Source organism: Arachis ipaensis, chromosome B6 (assembly GCF_059453495.1).
Source record: "Arachis ipaensis isolate K30076 ecotype BB chromosome B6, ASM5945349v1, whole genome shotgun sequence".
Lineage (NCBI taxonomy): Eukaryota > Viridiplantae > Streptophyta > Magnoliopsida > Fabales > Fabaceae > Arachis > Arachis ipaensis.
The window spans coordinates 68952477-68965549 of record NC_142441.1 but is presented as its reverse complement, the minus strand read 5'-3'; the positions used below and the strand labels follow the sequence as shown (position 1 = coordinate 68965549).

The 13073-nt window shown below is 37.8% G+C and overlaps 2 protein-coding genes and 1 non-coding gene across 3 annotated transcripts; all 3 read right to left on the bottom strand.

The window, feature by feature from the left end:
- Positions 1-1917: 1917 nt before the first annotated feature.
- On the bottom strand, positions 1918-3025 carry LOC148561204 (uncharacterized). Its single transcript, XM_088490704.1, has 2 exons — positions 2900-3025; positions 1918-2544 (listed from the first exon to the last, which is right to left on the bottom strand). The coding sequence occupies exons 1-2, from the start codon at positions 3023-3025 to the stop codon at positions 1918-1920; spliced, it is 753 nt and encodes a 250-aa protein (XP_088346830.1).
- A 1885-nt stretch (positions 3026-4910) lies between these two features.
- Positions 4911-5252, bottom strand: LOC148561203 (uncharacterized). The gene has a single exon (XM_088490703.1). The coding sequence runs from the start codon at positions 5250-5252 to the stop codon at positions 4911-4913; it is 342 nt and encodes a 113-aa protein (XP_088346829.1).
- A 6847-nt stretch (positions 5253-12099) lies between these two features.
- Positions 12100-12207, bottom strand: LOC148561202 (small nucleolar RNA R71). Its single transcript, XR_015887560.1, has one exon. It is a non-coding gene; the product is annotated as a small nucleolar RNA R71 (small nucleolar RNA).
- Between the last annotated feature and the right edge of the window lie 866 nt (positions 12208-13073).

Below are 13073 nucleotides of genomic sequence, written 5' to 3'. Positions count from 1 at the left end.
TCTTTGCAGTGGGTTGATGGCCACCACCTTCTCCATCTTTTTGGCTATGATTGGGTTGTCCTTCTCCACCAATGTTTCATCAATTATTTTCTCCACTCCAGCCTCGTCACAAAGCCTCTGAATGATGCTTGGGAATGCAAGTATTGTGCAATCATTGGTGCTCTTCAATACCCTATGAATATTGCTCGCAATCATCTCTTCCACATTGATGTTTTTTCCTTTCATGATGTTGTAGATTAACACAATCCTTTCCAATGTTACCTCTGAAGTATTAGAGGTGGGGTTGAGGCATCTTCTCACAAAGTCTAGCCACCCTCTAGCTTGGGGCTCAAGTCTCTTCTCCTCAATTGGTTTGGCCTCCCATCCTTGTCATTGATCCATTAAACATTTAGAACACAAATCTCGTTTAGGATTTCATCAAACCCAGGGTCAAGTTGTTTCACCCTTTCTTCATAGCTCCGGGTGGAACTTGTGTGATTCACCATCAGCATCTTGTCTATGTTGGCAGGGCTATAATCAATACTCTTTGGTGGGACAGCATTAGCATAGAATTCCCTTACCAAGCTCTCCACCACCTTCTTTGGTGGGTTGCATAATAGTGTATAGCCTCTATTGTTGATTTCAATATTGATTTCTCTGTGCTCATCCCTCCCTAGTTGGAAGCCAACTTCAGGGATTATTTGTCTCTCACTCACCCACCCATAAAACTGGTTTTGGTAGAAGAATGAGAGGAATTTGAACTCATTGAAGCTTGATGAGCCAGAGCCAGCTTTCTTAGTCTTTCTTTTCTTTGATGAAGTGGCTTTTGGTGGTGCCATTTGGATGATAAGAGAAGAGTTGAAAGGGTGATGAAGGGATAAGAAAAGAGAGCAGAAAAAGAAAGCAAATCAAAGGTTTGCTCCAACACCAAACTTAGGACTTGATTGTCCCAATCAAAAAAGCAAGAATAAAGAAGGAGAGAACGAAAGAAAGCAAGAAGTGCAGAAGGGGTGTTTCAGTTGTGAGGAATGAGGTTTGTAGTGTGGAGAAGAGGAAAGGGTGAGTGCAATATATAGAGGTAAGAAGAGAGATCTGGAAGGTAGGAATTGAAGATAAAAATTGAATGTTTTCCCACTTGGGAGTGGCGCCTAGCGTGGGTAGATGCGCCAATCCCTAGCTCTTCAGCTTCTTCTGAATTTTGAGTTCCAAAGTGTAAAGTACACTTTGACTCCTTGACTTGATGAGTTATCAGTGTCATGTGGGCCCCGCTTCTCTCCTAAAAATTCAGTCATAAACCCTCATTAGTGATCAGAGAAATTGCTTCATATTCTTTCAGTTAAAAGGCATTTAATGGGTATCTTTTGGACACCAAACGTAAATTCATTGCATATAGTAATTGGTCTCATGATTGGACTTTATTGTGTACATTATGAGTGGAATAATTTTAATTCTTTCACATTCTTGCACTTCCATTTCATATGTACACAATAAACTGGCCATTTTATGCACATACCAATTTACTAATTGCCTTTAAACATGAATCCATTGGGCTGTATGTATGAATCTCTTATGATGGTGGCCACACCAAACTTAAATTTGGGCTTACTCCTAAGATTAATTCAATTGTTTTGATGTAAGCTCAAATTAAGTGGGTTAGTGGCCACACCAAACTTAGCTCTTAAGCTAGTTTCCCAGCCCAATTAATCAACCTCATATAGTGTAGCAAGCAAGATTGCACTTCCAGCAAGCTAGAAAACTTTTGAAACTTAAATCAAGGAAGCTATCAACTACTTTAACTGATAACTAAAAATAAAATCAAACAACCTTAGTGACTAAACATAAACTACTTTAGAAAGCATGAAATGGAAAGGATATGAGTGTTGGGGTGCCTCCCAACTAGCGCTTCTTTAACGTCACTAGCTTGATGATTCTTCCTCTTCAACTGAGGGTATAGTTCACCTTTTGCTCATCCAATGAGTCCCCCAAGTAATGCTTAAGCCTGTGGCCATTGACAGTGAAAGTCCTCTGTGTTTTCTCCTTCATAAGCTCTACATGACCATAAGGAGAAGCCTTGATGATTGTGAAGGGTCCAGACCATCTTGACTTTAGCTTCTCTGAGAAAAATTTGAGCCTTGAGTTGTATAATAGCACTTTTTGACCTTCTACAAACTCTCTTCTTGCTAGCTTTTGATCATGCCATTTCTTTGTCTTCTCCTTGTAAATCTTGGCATTTTCATAGGCTTGAGTTTTGAATTCTTCTAACTCATTGAGTTGTAGCAATCTTCTTTCCGCAGCAGCTTGATTATCAAAGTTCAACATCTTTAGAGCCCAAAATGCTCTATGTTCAAGCTCCACTAGTAGATGACAAGCCGTTCCAAATCCCAGTTGGTATGGAGACATACCAATGGGTGTCTTAAAAGCTGTTCTATAGGCCCATAGTGCATCATCTAGCTTCTTGGACCAATCTTTTCTTGAGTTTCCAACAGTCTTTTCAAGGATTCTCCTCAGCTCTCTATTTGAAATTTCAGCTTGACCATTGGTTTGTGGATGGTATGGGGTGGCTACCTTGTGTTTGACACCATATTTTAGGAGGAGTATCTCAAGTTACTTGTTGCAAAAGTGAGTTCCCCCATCACTTATAAGAGCTCTTGGAACCCCAAACCTGCTGAATATATTCTTTCTCAAGAAATTAATCACCACTTTTTTATCATTTATTGAAGTAGATATAACCTCTACCCATTTTGACACATAGTCCACAGCCACCAATATGTAGTTGTTTGAGTATGAGGGTGAGAATGGTCCCATGAAATCAATCCCCCAAAAATCAAACAACTCCAACTCCATGATGAATCTCTATGGCATTTCATTCTTTTTGGGTAGGTTGCCAGCTCTTTGACATTCATTACACCATGTCACAAACTCTTTTGCATCCTTGAATATTGTGGGCTAAAAGAATCCACATTGCAACACCTTGAATATTGTGGGCTAAAATGTCGTCTATATGTGGATCCATGGCAATGCCAAAGGACCTCTTGTCCTTCCTCATGAGAAATGCATCTTCTTAGAATCACATCAGCACACTTCTTGAAGAGATAGAGCTCATCCCAAATGTAGTGCTTGGCATCATTGATGAGCTTTCTTCTCATATGCTTGTTGATATTGGAAGGTTGCTCTCCAATAGCCTTGAAATTGGCTATATTCGCAAACCAGGGAGCTTCTTAGATCATCATCAACTGTTCATCCGGAAAGCTCTCATTCACTATAGGGCTATGTGCTTCATCTTCCTTATTTGGGATTCTTGATAAATGGTCAGCCACTTTGTTCTCTGCTCTACTTCTATCCTTAATCTCAATATTAAACTCCTGAACTAGCAAGATCCATCTTATCAATCTAGGCTTAGATTCTTGCTTGGTGAACAAGTACTTAAGAGCTGCATGGTCAGTAAACACAATGACTTTAGAACCAATGAGATATGATCTAAACTTATCAAATGCAAAGACTATAGCAAGGAGTTCCTTCTCTGTGGTGGTGTAGTTCCTTTGAGTCTCATTAAGAATCTTGCTAGCATAATAGATGACATGCACTAGCTTGTCTCTCCTCTGTCTTAAAACAGCACCAATAGCAAAATCTGATGCCTCAAACATCAATTCAAAAGGTAAATCCCAGCTAGGTGGTGCTATAATAGGTGCAGAGGAAAGCTTGCTTTTAAGCTTATCAAAGGCTTGCATGCATTCTCTATCAAAGATAAAAGGTACATTAGAGACAAGCAAGTTACTTAAAGGTTTGGCAATCTTTGAAAAGTCTCTAATGAACCTTCTATAAAGCCCAGCATGCCCCAAGAAACTTCTAATTGCTATGACATTGCAAGGTGGGGGTAATTTCTCAATCACTTTCACCTTGGCTCTGTCCGCCTCTATGCCTTTTCTAGAGATTTTATGGCCAAGGATCACCCTTTTGGTGACTATAAAATGACACTTTTCCTAATTTAAAACTAGGTTAGTCTCTTGGCATCTCTTTAGTACCAAAGCAAGATGGTGTAAGCACCTGGAAAATGAATCACCAAACACAGAAAAATCATCCATGAAAACTTCAATAAACCTTTCAATCATATCAGAAAAAATGGACAGCATGCACCTTTGGAATGTGGCAGGTGCATTGCACAATCCAAAGGGAATTTTTCTATATGCAAAAATACCATAAGGACAAGTAAAGGAAGTCTACTCTTGGTCTTTAGGGTCCACTACAATCTGATTGTAGCCTGAGTATTCATCCAAGAAACAATAGTATTCATGTCCAGCTAGCCTCTCCAACATTTGATCCATGAACGGTAGAGGGAAGTGATCCTTCCTTGTAGCTTCATTGAGCTTCCTATAATCTATGCACAGGCGCCATCCAGTCACTGTTCTTATTGGTATCAACTCATTTCTTTCATTTGGCACAGCTGTCATTCCTCCCTTCTTAGGGACTACTTGCACTGAGCTCACCCAAGGGATGTCTGAGATTGGGTAGATCACCCATGCTTGCCACAACTTTAGTACTTCTTTTTGAACCACTTAATTCATTGTTGGATTTAATCTTCTTTGTGGCTGTCTTGAGAGCTTGGCACCTTCCTCAAGCAGGATTTTATGCATGCACATTGAAGGGCTTATCCCCTTTAAATCTGAAAGTGTCCATCCTATGGCATCTTTGTGTTGTCTCAGCACATTGATAAGCTCTTCTTCTTGGTCTTCACTCAAGCTTGAATTAATGATTACTGGATATGTGTTATTGTTACCCAAGTTGGCATACTTCAAGCTTGGAGGCAGGGTCTTCAGCTCCAACTTTGGTGCTTCCACTTCCTTCTTGCTTGCCTTATCTAGCATGATTGAGCCTTCTATGATTTCTTGTGGTAGTTCACCACATGATGCTTGTTGATCTTGCTCCATTGTTTCTTAACATTGTTCCTCTTCTAGGACTCCTTGAACTAGCTTCTCCATTGTGTCCACCATCATGCATTCACCAATGAATTCCTTTGGGTAGCTCATTGCTTTGAAAACATTGAACACCATCTTTTCTTCATGTAGTCTTAAGACTAACTCTCCCTTTTGTACATCAATTATGGCCCCAGCTGTAGCTTGGAATGGTCTTCCTAATATGATTGATGTGTTAGCCTCTTCCTCCATATCAAGCACAACAGAATCAGTTGAAAAGATGAACTCCTCTACCTTGACCAACAAGTCCTCCACCACTCCATGAGGAAACTTAAATGTTCTATCAGCTAATTGAAGTGCCATTCTTGTTGGTTTGGCTTCTTCAATTCTCATTATTTTCATCATGGCCAAGGACATAAGATTGATGCTAGCTCCCAGATCACACAATGCCTTTTCAATGCTTATATCCCCTATAATACAGGAGATTTGGAACTCCCAGGATCTTTCATCTTTTGGGGAAGCTTCTTTTGTATGATGGCACTATATTCCTCTGTGAGCACTACAGTTTCCTTTTTTCCCCAGTTTTTTTTCCTTGTCATGAGCTCCTTTAGAAACTTGGCATAGAATGGCATTTGCTCTAATGCCTTAGCAAAAGGTATGTTAATTTGAAACTTCTTAAAGATCTCTAGGAACCTAGGAAACTGGCTATCTTTCCCATCTTTCTTAGCCTTTGTGGGTAGGGTGCTTTTGGTACATAAGCCTTCAAGACTTGCTTTGGTGGAGCTGGATCAGGTGTCCCTTTTTCCTTCTTAGTTTTTGAGTGATTTGTAGCTTCTTTTTCTTGCAAGTTGTGGTTTGAGAAAATCTCCTCCACCACCTTCCCACTTCTTAGTGTGATGGCCTTGCATTCCCCTCTTGGGTTGGCCATGGTATCACTGAAAAATGTATGTGTAGGCATTAGTATATGTTTAGACAAGCTCCCTAGTTATGATTCCAGTTTTGAAATTGCTGCCCCTTGGTTCCTTATGTTGGATCTAGCCTCCACTTGGATTGCATCTACCTTTTTTTAGCTTGCAATTGTCTCTCTACAAACAGTGGCAATACTCCCTGCCAATTTTGACATAGCAGCCTCCAATCTTGTAAAGTTATTGCTGTTATCATATGGTTGTGGGGCTGAGGATGATACATTTTGAGAATGGTTATTGGATGGAGTGGTAGGGTGCATTTTGTGAGTTATCGTAGGATCTATGGTTGCTTGATTGATGGCTGGGGTTGTTGTATTGGTTAGAGTGATATGGTTTGTGATTTTGGTTGTTGTTTTGTTGGTTTTCCCACCCAGAATTTGGGTGGTTCTTCTAACCTGGGTTTTATGTTTTGGCATTGGGGTCATATGGTGGTCTGGATGAATTGTTCACATAGTTTTCTTGCTCCCATTCACATTCAATTTCTGGGTTATCTTCTTCTTACATAGGTGCTTGAGCATGGATAGCTGAGACTTGATTCTTCTCCATTTGCTTTGTTAGAGCTGCTAGTTGAGCTGTGATCACCTTGTTTTGAGCCAGCAGAGCATCCATAGAATTGAGCTCCATTACTCCTCTTCTTGGATTTCTATCGGAGGCATAGAAGTACTCATTGTTGGCCACAGTTTCTATGATGTCTATGGCATCTTCGATTGTCTTCTTCTTGTTGAGAGAGCTTCCTGAAAAGTGATCTAAAGCCTTCTTTGATTCTTGTGATAATCCTTCATAGAAAATGTACAGTTGTACCCATTCATTGAACATGTCTAGAGGGTATTTTCTTGTCAACTCTTTGTACCTTTCCCAAACTTCATAGAGAGTTTCCCCATCTTGATGTCTAAAGGTTTGCACCTCAGCTCTTAATCTATTAACTCTTTAGGGAGGGTAGAATCTTGCCAAAAACTTGTTCATCACCTCTTCCCAAGTTGTCAAACTTTCCTTAGGAAATAATTCCAGCCACTTTGCTGCTTTATCCTTGAGAGAGAAGGGAAATAGCAGCAGCTTATAGGTGTCCGAGTGAACACCATTAGCCTTTACTGTATCACAGATTCTAAAAAATGTGGTTAGGTGTTGGTTGGGATCTTCCTATGCACTTCCTTCAAATGAGCAGTTATTTTGAATAAGGGTGATGAGTTGAGGCTTTAACTCGAAGTTGTTAGCATGAATGGTAGGTTTTAGGATGCTACTTCCACAGTTTCCTGGGTTTGGGTTGATATAAGAGTCTAGAACTCTTCTCTCCTGCCAAACATGGCTACCAACACCTTCCCCAACATGATTATGCACTTCCTCCTCCATAGTAATGTCTAGATCATCCTCCACTGCTTCGTCTCCAACTATTCCTTTACCTTTTGCTTTCTTCCTTAGTCTAAGGAAGGTCCTCTCAGGTTCACTATCAAAAGAGGATAAAGTTTCTCCTCTTCTACTTGTCATACATTCAGCAAACAAACAAGCAAAAGGCAAGTGAAGGAATCACTCTTGTTAAGACTAATGGTTAGATTGATTGGTGTAATTGATCAAACAGTTAGTGGATTAGTATCCTCAAATGGAAATATGTACCATAAACAACTGGAAACTCTAATGCTAAAGGAAAGAAGAAAACAAGAAACTGTAATTAAAGGAATTAGCAATGTAAATAAAATTGCTTAATCTAAATATCCATCAATTTAGACATTGTCAAATTCAAACCAATCCCTGGCTACGGTGCCATAAAACTTGATGACCGGAATTCACTCACTATATAATGAATGTGTTCCTTGGCAAGCGCACCAAAGTATCGTCAAGTAATAACCAACTATGAGTGGGGTTGAATCCTACAGAGATTGGTAGATTGAGCAACTTTAATCAATGGGTGAATTAGTCAAGCTAAGCAATAGAGATTGTTGAGTGCAGAATTCTAAATTAGCAGAAATGTAAATGACTTAAAGGTAAAGAAAAGCAATAAAATGCAGAAAAGTAAATAACAAGAATATAAAATGCTAGAACATAGAGAATAGTAAATGGGAAATGGGTAATAGCAAAAATTAAAGAAAGCTATAAAGAATAGGGAAGATAAGAATGGGGAACTGATGAGCAGATAATTTATACGCTTTTTGGCATTGTTTTTACATAGTTTTTAGTATGATTTAGTTAGTTTCTAATATATTTTTATTAGTTTTTAAATAAAAATCACATTTCTGGACTTTACTATAAGTTTGTGTGTCTTTCTGTGATTTCAGGTATTTTCTGGCTGAAATTGAGGGACTTGAGCAAAAATCTGATTCAAAGGCTGAAGAAGGACTCTAGATGTTGTTGGATTCTGACCTTCCTGCACTTAAAGTGGATTTTCTGGAGCTACAGGAGTCCAAATGGTGCGCTCTCAATTGCGTTGGAAAGTAGACATCCAGGGATTTCCCGTAATATATAATAGTCCATACTTTTCCCGAGTTTAGATGACGCAAACTGGCGTTCAACGACAGCTTTCTGCCCTATTCTGGAGTTAAATGCCAGAAACAGGTTGCAAAGCAGAGTTAAACGCCAGAAACAGGTTACAAACTGGCGTTTAACTCCAAGGAAGACCTCTACACGTGAAAGCTTCAATGCTCAGCCCAAGCACACACCAAGTGGGCCCGAAAGTGGATTTCTGCATCATTTACTCATTTCTGTAAACCCTAGTTACTAGTTTAGTATAAAAACTACTTTTAGTGATCTATTTCACATCTTTGGATCATTTTTACATCTCTGGAACACATTATGTAACTTTTACGCTCTGAGACCTCCATGGGAGGCTGGCAACTCGGCCATGTCTACCCTATTTTCACTTATGTATTTTCAACGGTAGGGTTTTTTACACACCATAGATTAAGGTGTGGAGCTCTGCTGTTCCTCATGAATTAATGCAAAGTACTATTATTTCTATTCAACTCAAGCCTATTTCTTCTCTAAGATATTCATTCGCACACAAGAACATGATGAATGTGATGATTATGTCACGCTCATCATCATTCTCACTTATGAACGTGTTTCTGACGAACAATTCCATTCTACATGAAAGCAAGCTTGAATGTATATCTCTTAGCCTCCTGGTTTACGATCAGAGTCTTCGTGGTATAGGCTAGAATTATTGGTGGCCATTTTTGAGATTCGGAAAGTCTAAACCTTGTCTGTGGTATTCCGAGTAGGATCTGGGAAGGGATGGCTGTGACGAGCTTCAAACTCGCGAGTGCTGGGCAAAGTGACAGACGCAAAAGGATTACTGAATCCTATTCCAGCATGATCGAGAACCGACAAATGATTAGTCGTGCGGTGACAGCGCATTTGGATCATTTTCACTGAGAGGACGGGATGTAGCCATTGACAACGGAGATGCCCAACATACAGCTTGCCATGGAAAGGAGTATGAAGGATTGGATGAAGACAGTAGGAAAGCAGAGGTTTAGAAGGAACAAAAGCATCTCCATATGCTTATCTGAAATTCTCACCAATGAATTACAAAATTATCTCTATCCTATTTTATATTTTAATTATATTTTGACTATCAATTCACCATAACCATTTGAATCAGCCTGACTGAGATTTGCAAGATGACTACAGCTTGCTTCAAGCTGATAATCTCCGTGGGATCGACCCTTACTCACGTAAGGTTTATTACTTGGACGACCCAGTGCACTTGCTGGTTAGTTGTGCGAAGTTGTGACAAAGAACTAAGACTATGAACGTGCGTATTAAGTTTTTGGCTCCGTTACCAAAGAATGAATGATCACGATTTCGTGCACCAAGTTTATGGCGCCGTTGCCGGGGATTGTTCGAGTTTGGACAACTGACGGTTCATCTTGTTGCTCAGATTAGGTAATTTTATTTTAGTTTTAAGTTTTTGTTTTTTCTTTTTACTTTTTATTTTCGAAAAATTTCAAAAAAAAAATTTTAAATTTATTCTATGTTCTTCAGAATTTTTAAGAATGAATTCTAGAGTTTCATCATTATCTGTTGAAGCCTGGCTGGCTGTAAAGCCATGTCTAAATTCTTTTGGACTGAGGCTTCTTCTTCACATGCTTGAACTATGTATGCTGAAGCTTGGTTGGCCATTGGCCATGTCTAGTATTTTGGACCGGAACTTTCACTGAAAGCTTGGCTGGTTGTTAAACCATGTCTAATTCCTGGACCGGAGCTTTAGACTAATATTGCAAGATTCTTGGAATTCCTATTAAAAATTTTTGAAATCCTTATTTTCCATTTCAAAATAATTTTCGAAAAATCCAAAAAAAATTTATAAAATCATAAAATAAAAAATAATTTGATGTTCCTTGTTTGAGTCTAGTGTCAAATTGTAAGTTTGGTGTCAATTGCATGCTTTTAATTTTTCTTTAAAATTTTGAAAACTCATGCATGTGTTCATCATGATCTTCAAGTTGTTCTTGATGAATTTCCTTGTTTGATCTTTGCATTTTCCTGTTTTGTATCTTTTCTTGTTTTCCATATGCATTCTTGAATTGTTAGTGTCTCAACATTAAAATTTTTAAGTTTGGTGTCTTGCATGCTTTTCATTTCTTAAAAATTGTAAAAAATAAGTTCTTGGTGTTCATCTTGATATTCAAAGTGTTCTTGATGTTCATCTTAACATTCAAAGTGTTCTTGCATGTATTAGTTGTTTTGATTCACAATTTTCATGTTTTGAGTCTTTTTGTTGTTTTTATCTTTCTTCATTAAAAATTCAAAAATAAAAAAAAATTACTTTCCTTATTTCACTCATAAATTTTCGAAAATTTGAGTTGACTTTTTCAAAACTTTTAAAATTTAGTTGTTTCTTATGAGTCAAATCAAATTTTCAATTTAAAAATTCTATCTTTTTCAATTCTTTTTCAAAAATCAAATCTTTTTTAGTTTTTCTTTCATAATTTCGAAATTTCCAAAATTTATTTTCAAAATCTTTTTCTTATTTCTATTTCATATTTTCGAAATTTATACTAACAATTAATGTGATTGATTCAAAAATTTTAATGAGTGTTACTTGCCTAGTAAGAAAGGTTCAATCTATAAATTTAAAATCATATCTTTTTGTTTCTTGTTAGTCAAGTAATCAACTTTAATTTTCAAAATCAAATCTTTTTAATTTCCTTTTCAAATCTTTTTCAAATTAAATTTTCAATCATATCTTTCAATCATATCTTTCAAAACTTAATTTCAAAATCTTTTCTAACTTCTCACCTTTCAAATTTGATTTTCAAATCTTTTTCAATTAACTACTTAACTTTTTGATTGATTTGTTTTAAAATTTCTATCTTTTTCAAAACCATCTAACTACTTTTTTTTTCTCACCAATTTTCGAAAATCCCTCCCCTCTTTTTCAAAATTCCTTTTTAATTAACTATTTGCTTTAAATTTTAATTTGATTTAATTTTATTTTTCTTTTTAAAATTTCAAATTATAACTAATAGTCAAAATAAAAACAAAAAAAATTATTTATTTTATTTAGTTTTCGAATTCTTCTCTCTCTCATCTCTTTCTATTTATTTAATTATTTACTAACACCCCTCTTCCACTCAAAAATTCGAACCCACTCTTCTCCTCTGTGTTCGAATTCTTATCTTTTCCTTCTTCCATTCTTCTCTTCTTACACTCATATAAGGAATCTCTATACTGTGACATAGAGGATTCCATATTTTCTTTTCTGTTCTCTTCTTTTTCATATGAGTAGGAACAAGGATAAGAACATTCTTGTTGAAGATGATCCTGAACCTGAAAGGACTCTGAAGAGGAAGCTAAGGGAAGCTAAAGCACAACTCTCTGGAGAAAATCTGACAGAAATTTTCGAAAAAGAAGGAGACATGGCCGAACCCAACAACAATGCAAGGAAGATGCTTGGTGACTTCACTGCACCAAATTCTAACTTACAGGGAAGAAGCATCTCAATCCCTGCCATTGGAGCAAACAATTTTGAGCTAAAGCCTCAATTAGTTTCTCTGATGCAACAGAATTGCAAGTTTCATGGACTTCCATAGGAAGATCCTTTTCAGTTCTTAACTGAATTCTTGCAAATCTGTGATACTGTTAAGACCAATGGGGTTGATCCCGAGGTCTATAGGCTTATGCTTTTCCCGTTTGCTGTAAGAGACAGAGCTAGAATATGGTTGGACTCTCAACCTAAAGATAGCCTAAACTCTTGGGATAAGCTGGTCACGGATTTCTTAGCCAAGTTCTTTCCTCCTCAAAAGCTTAGCAAACTTAGATGGGATGTTCAAACCTTCAAACAGAAAGAAGGTGAATTCCTCAATGAAGCTTGGGAGAGATACAAGCAACTGACCAAAAAGTGTCCTTCTGACATGCTTTCAGAATGGACCATCCTGGATATATTCTATGATGGTCTGTCTGAATTATCAAAGATGTCATTGGATCATTCTGCAGGTGGATCCATTCACCTAAAGAAAACACCTGCAGAAGCTCAGGAACTCATTGACATGGTTGCAAATAACCAGTTCATGTACACTTCTGAAAGGAATCCTGTGAGTAATGGGACGCCTTAGAGGAAGGGAGTTCTTGAAATTGATACTCTGAATGCCATATTAGCTCAGAATAAAATATTGATTTAGCAAGTCAATATGATTTCTCAGAGTCTGAATGATTGCAAGCTGCATCCAACAGTACTAAAGAAGCATCTTCTGAAGAAGAAGCTTATGATCCTGATGCGTTCATAGGTTGAGAATGGTGATGAGTGTCATGGATGATCACATTCATCATGGTTAAGTACAAGCGAGTATCTTAGAATAGAAACAAGCGTGATTGAATAGAAAACAGAAGTAATTGCATTAATTCATCGAGACACAGCAGAGCTCCTCACCCCCAACCATGGGGTTTAGAGACAAAAGCATTGCTTTTTATTTTTTCATAACCATTTATGGCACCTAAGGCCGGAGAAACCTCTAGAAAGAGGAAAGGGAAGACAAAAGCTTCCACCTCCGAGTCATGGGAGATGGAGAGATTCATCTCAAGGGTCCATAGATCAGTAGTAGAGCATTTGACTGCACAACAAGAGAGCCCACTCATGGAACTCAACAAGAGCATGAGGAATTCCCTAACCAAGAAATCCCTGAGATGCCTCAAGGGATACATTTTCCTCCACAGCAGCTATTGGGAGCAACTAAGGATAGGAGCACCAAAATCACTAGGGATGAAGCAACAAAGACAAGGAAGAGAC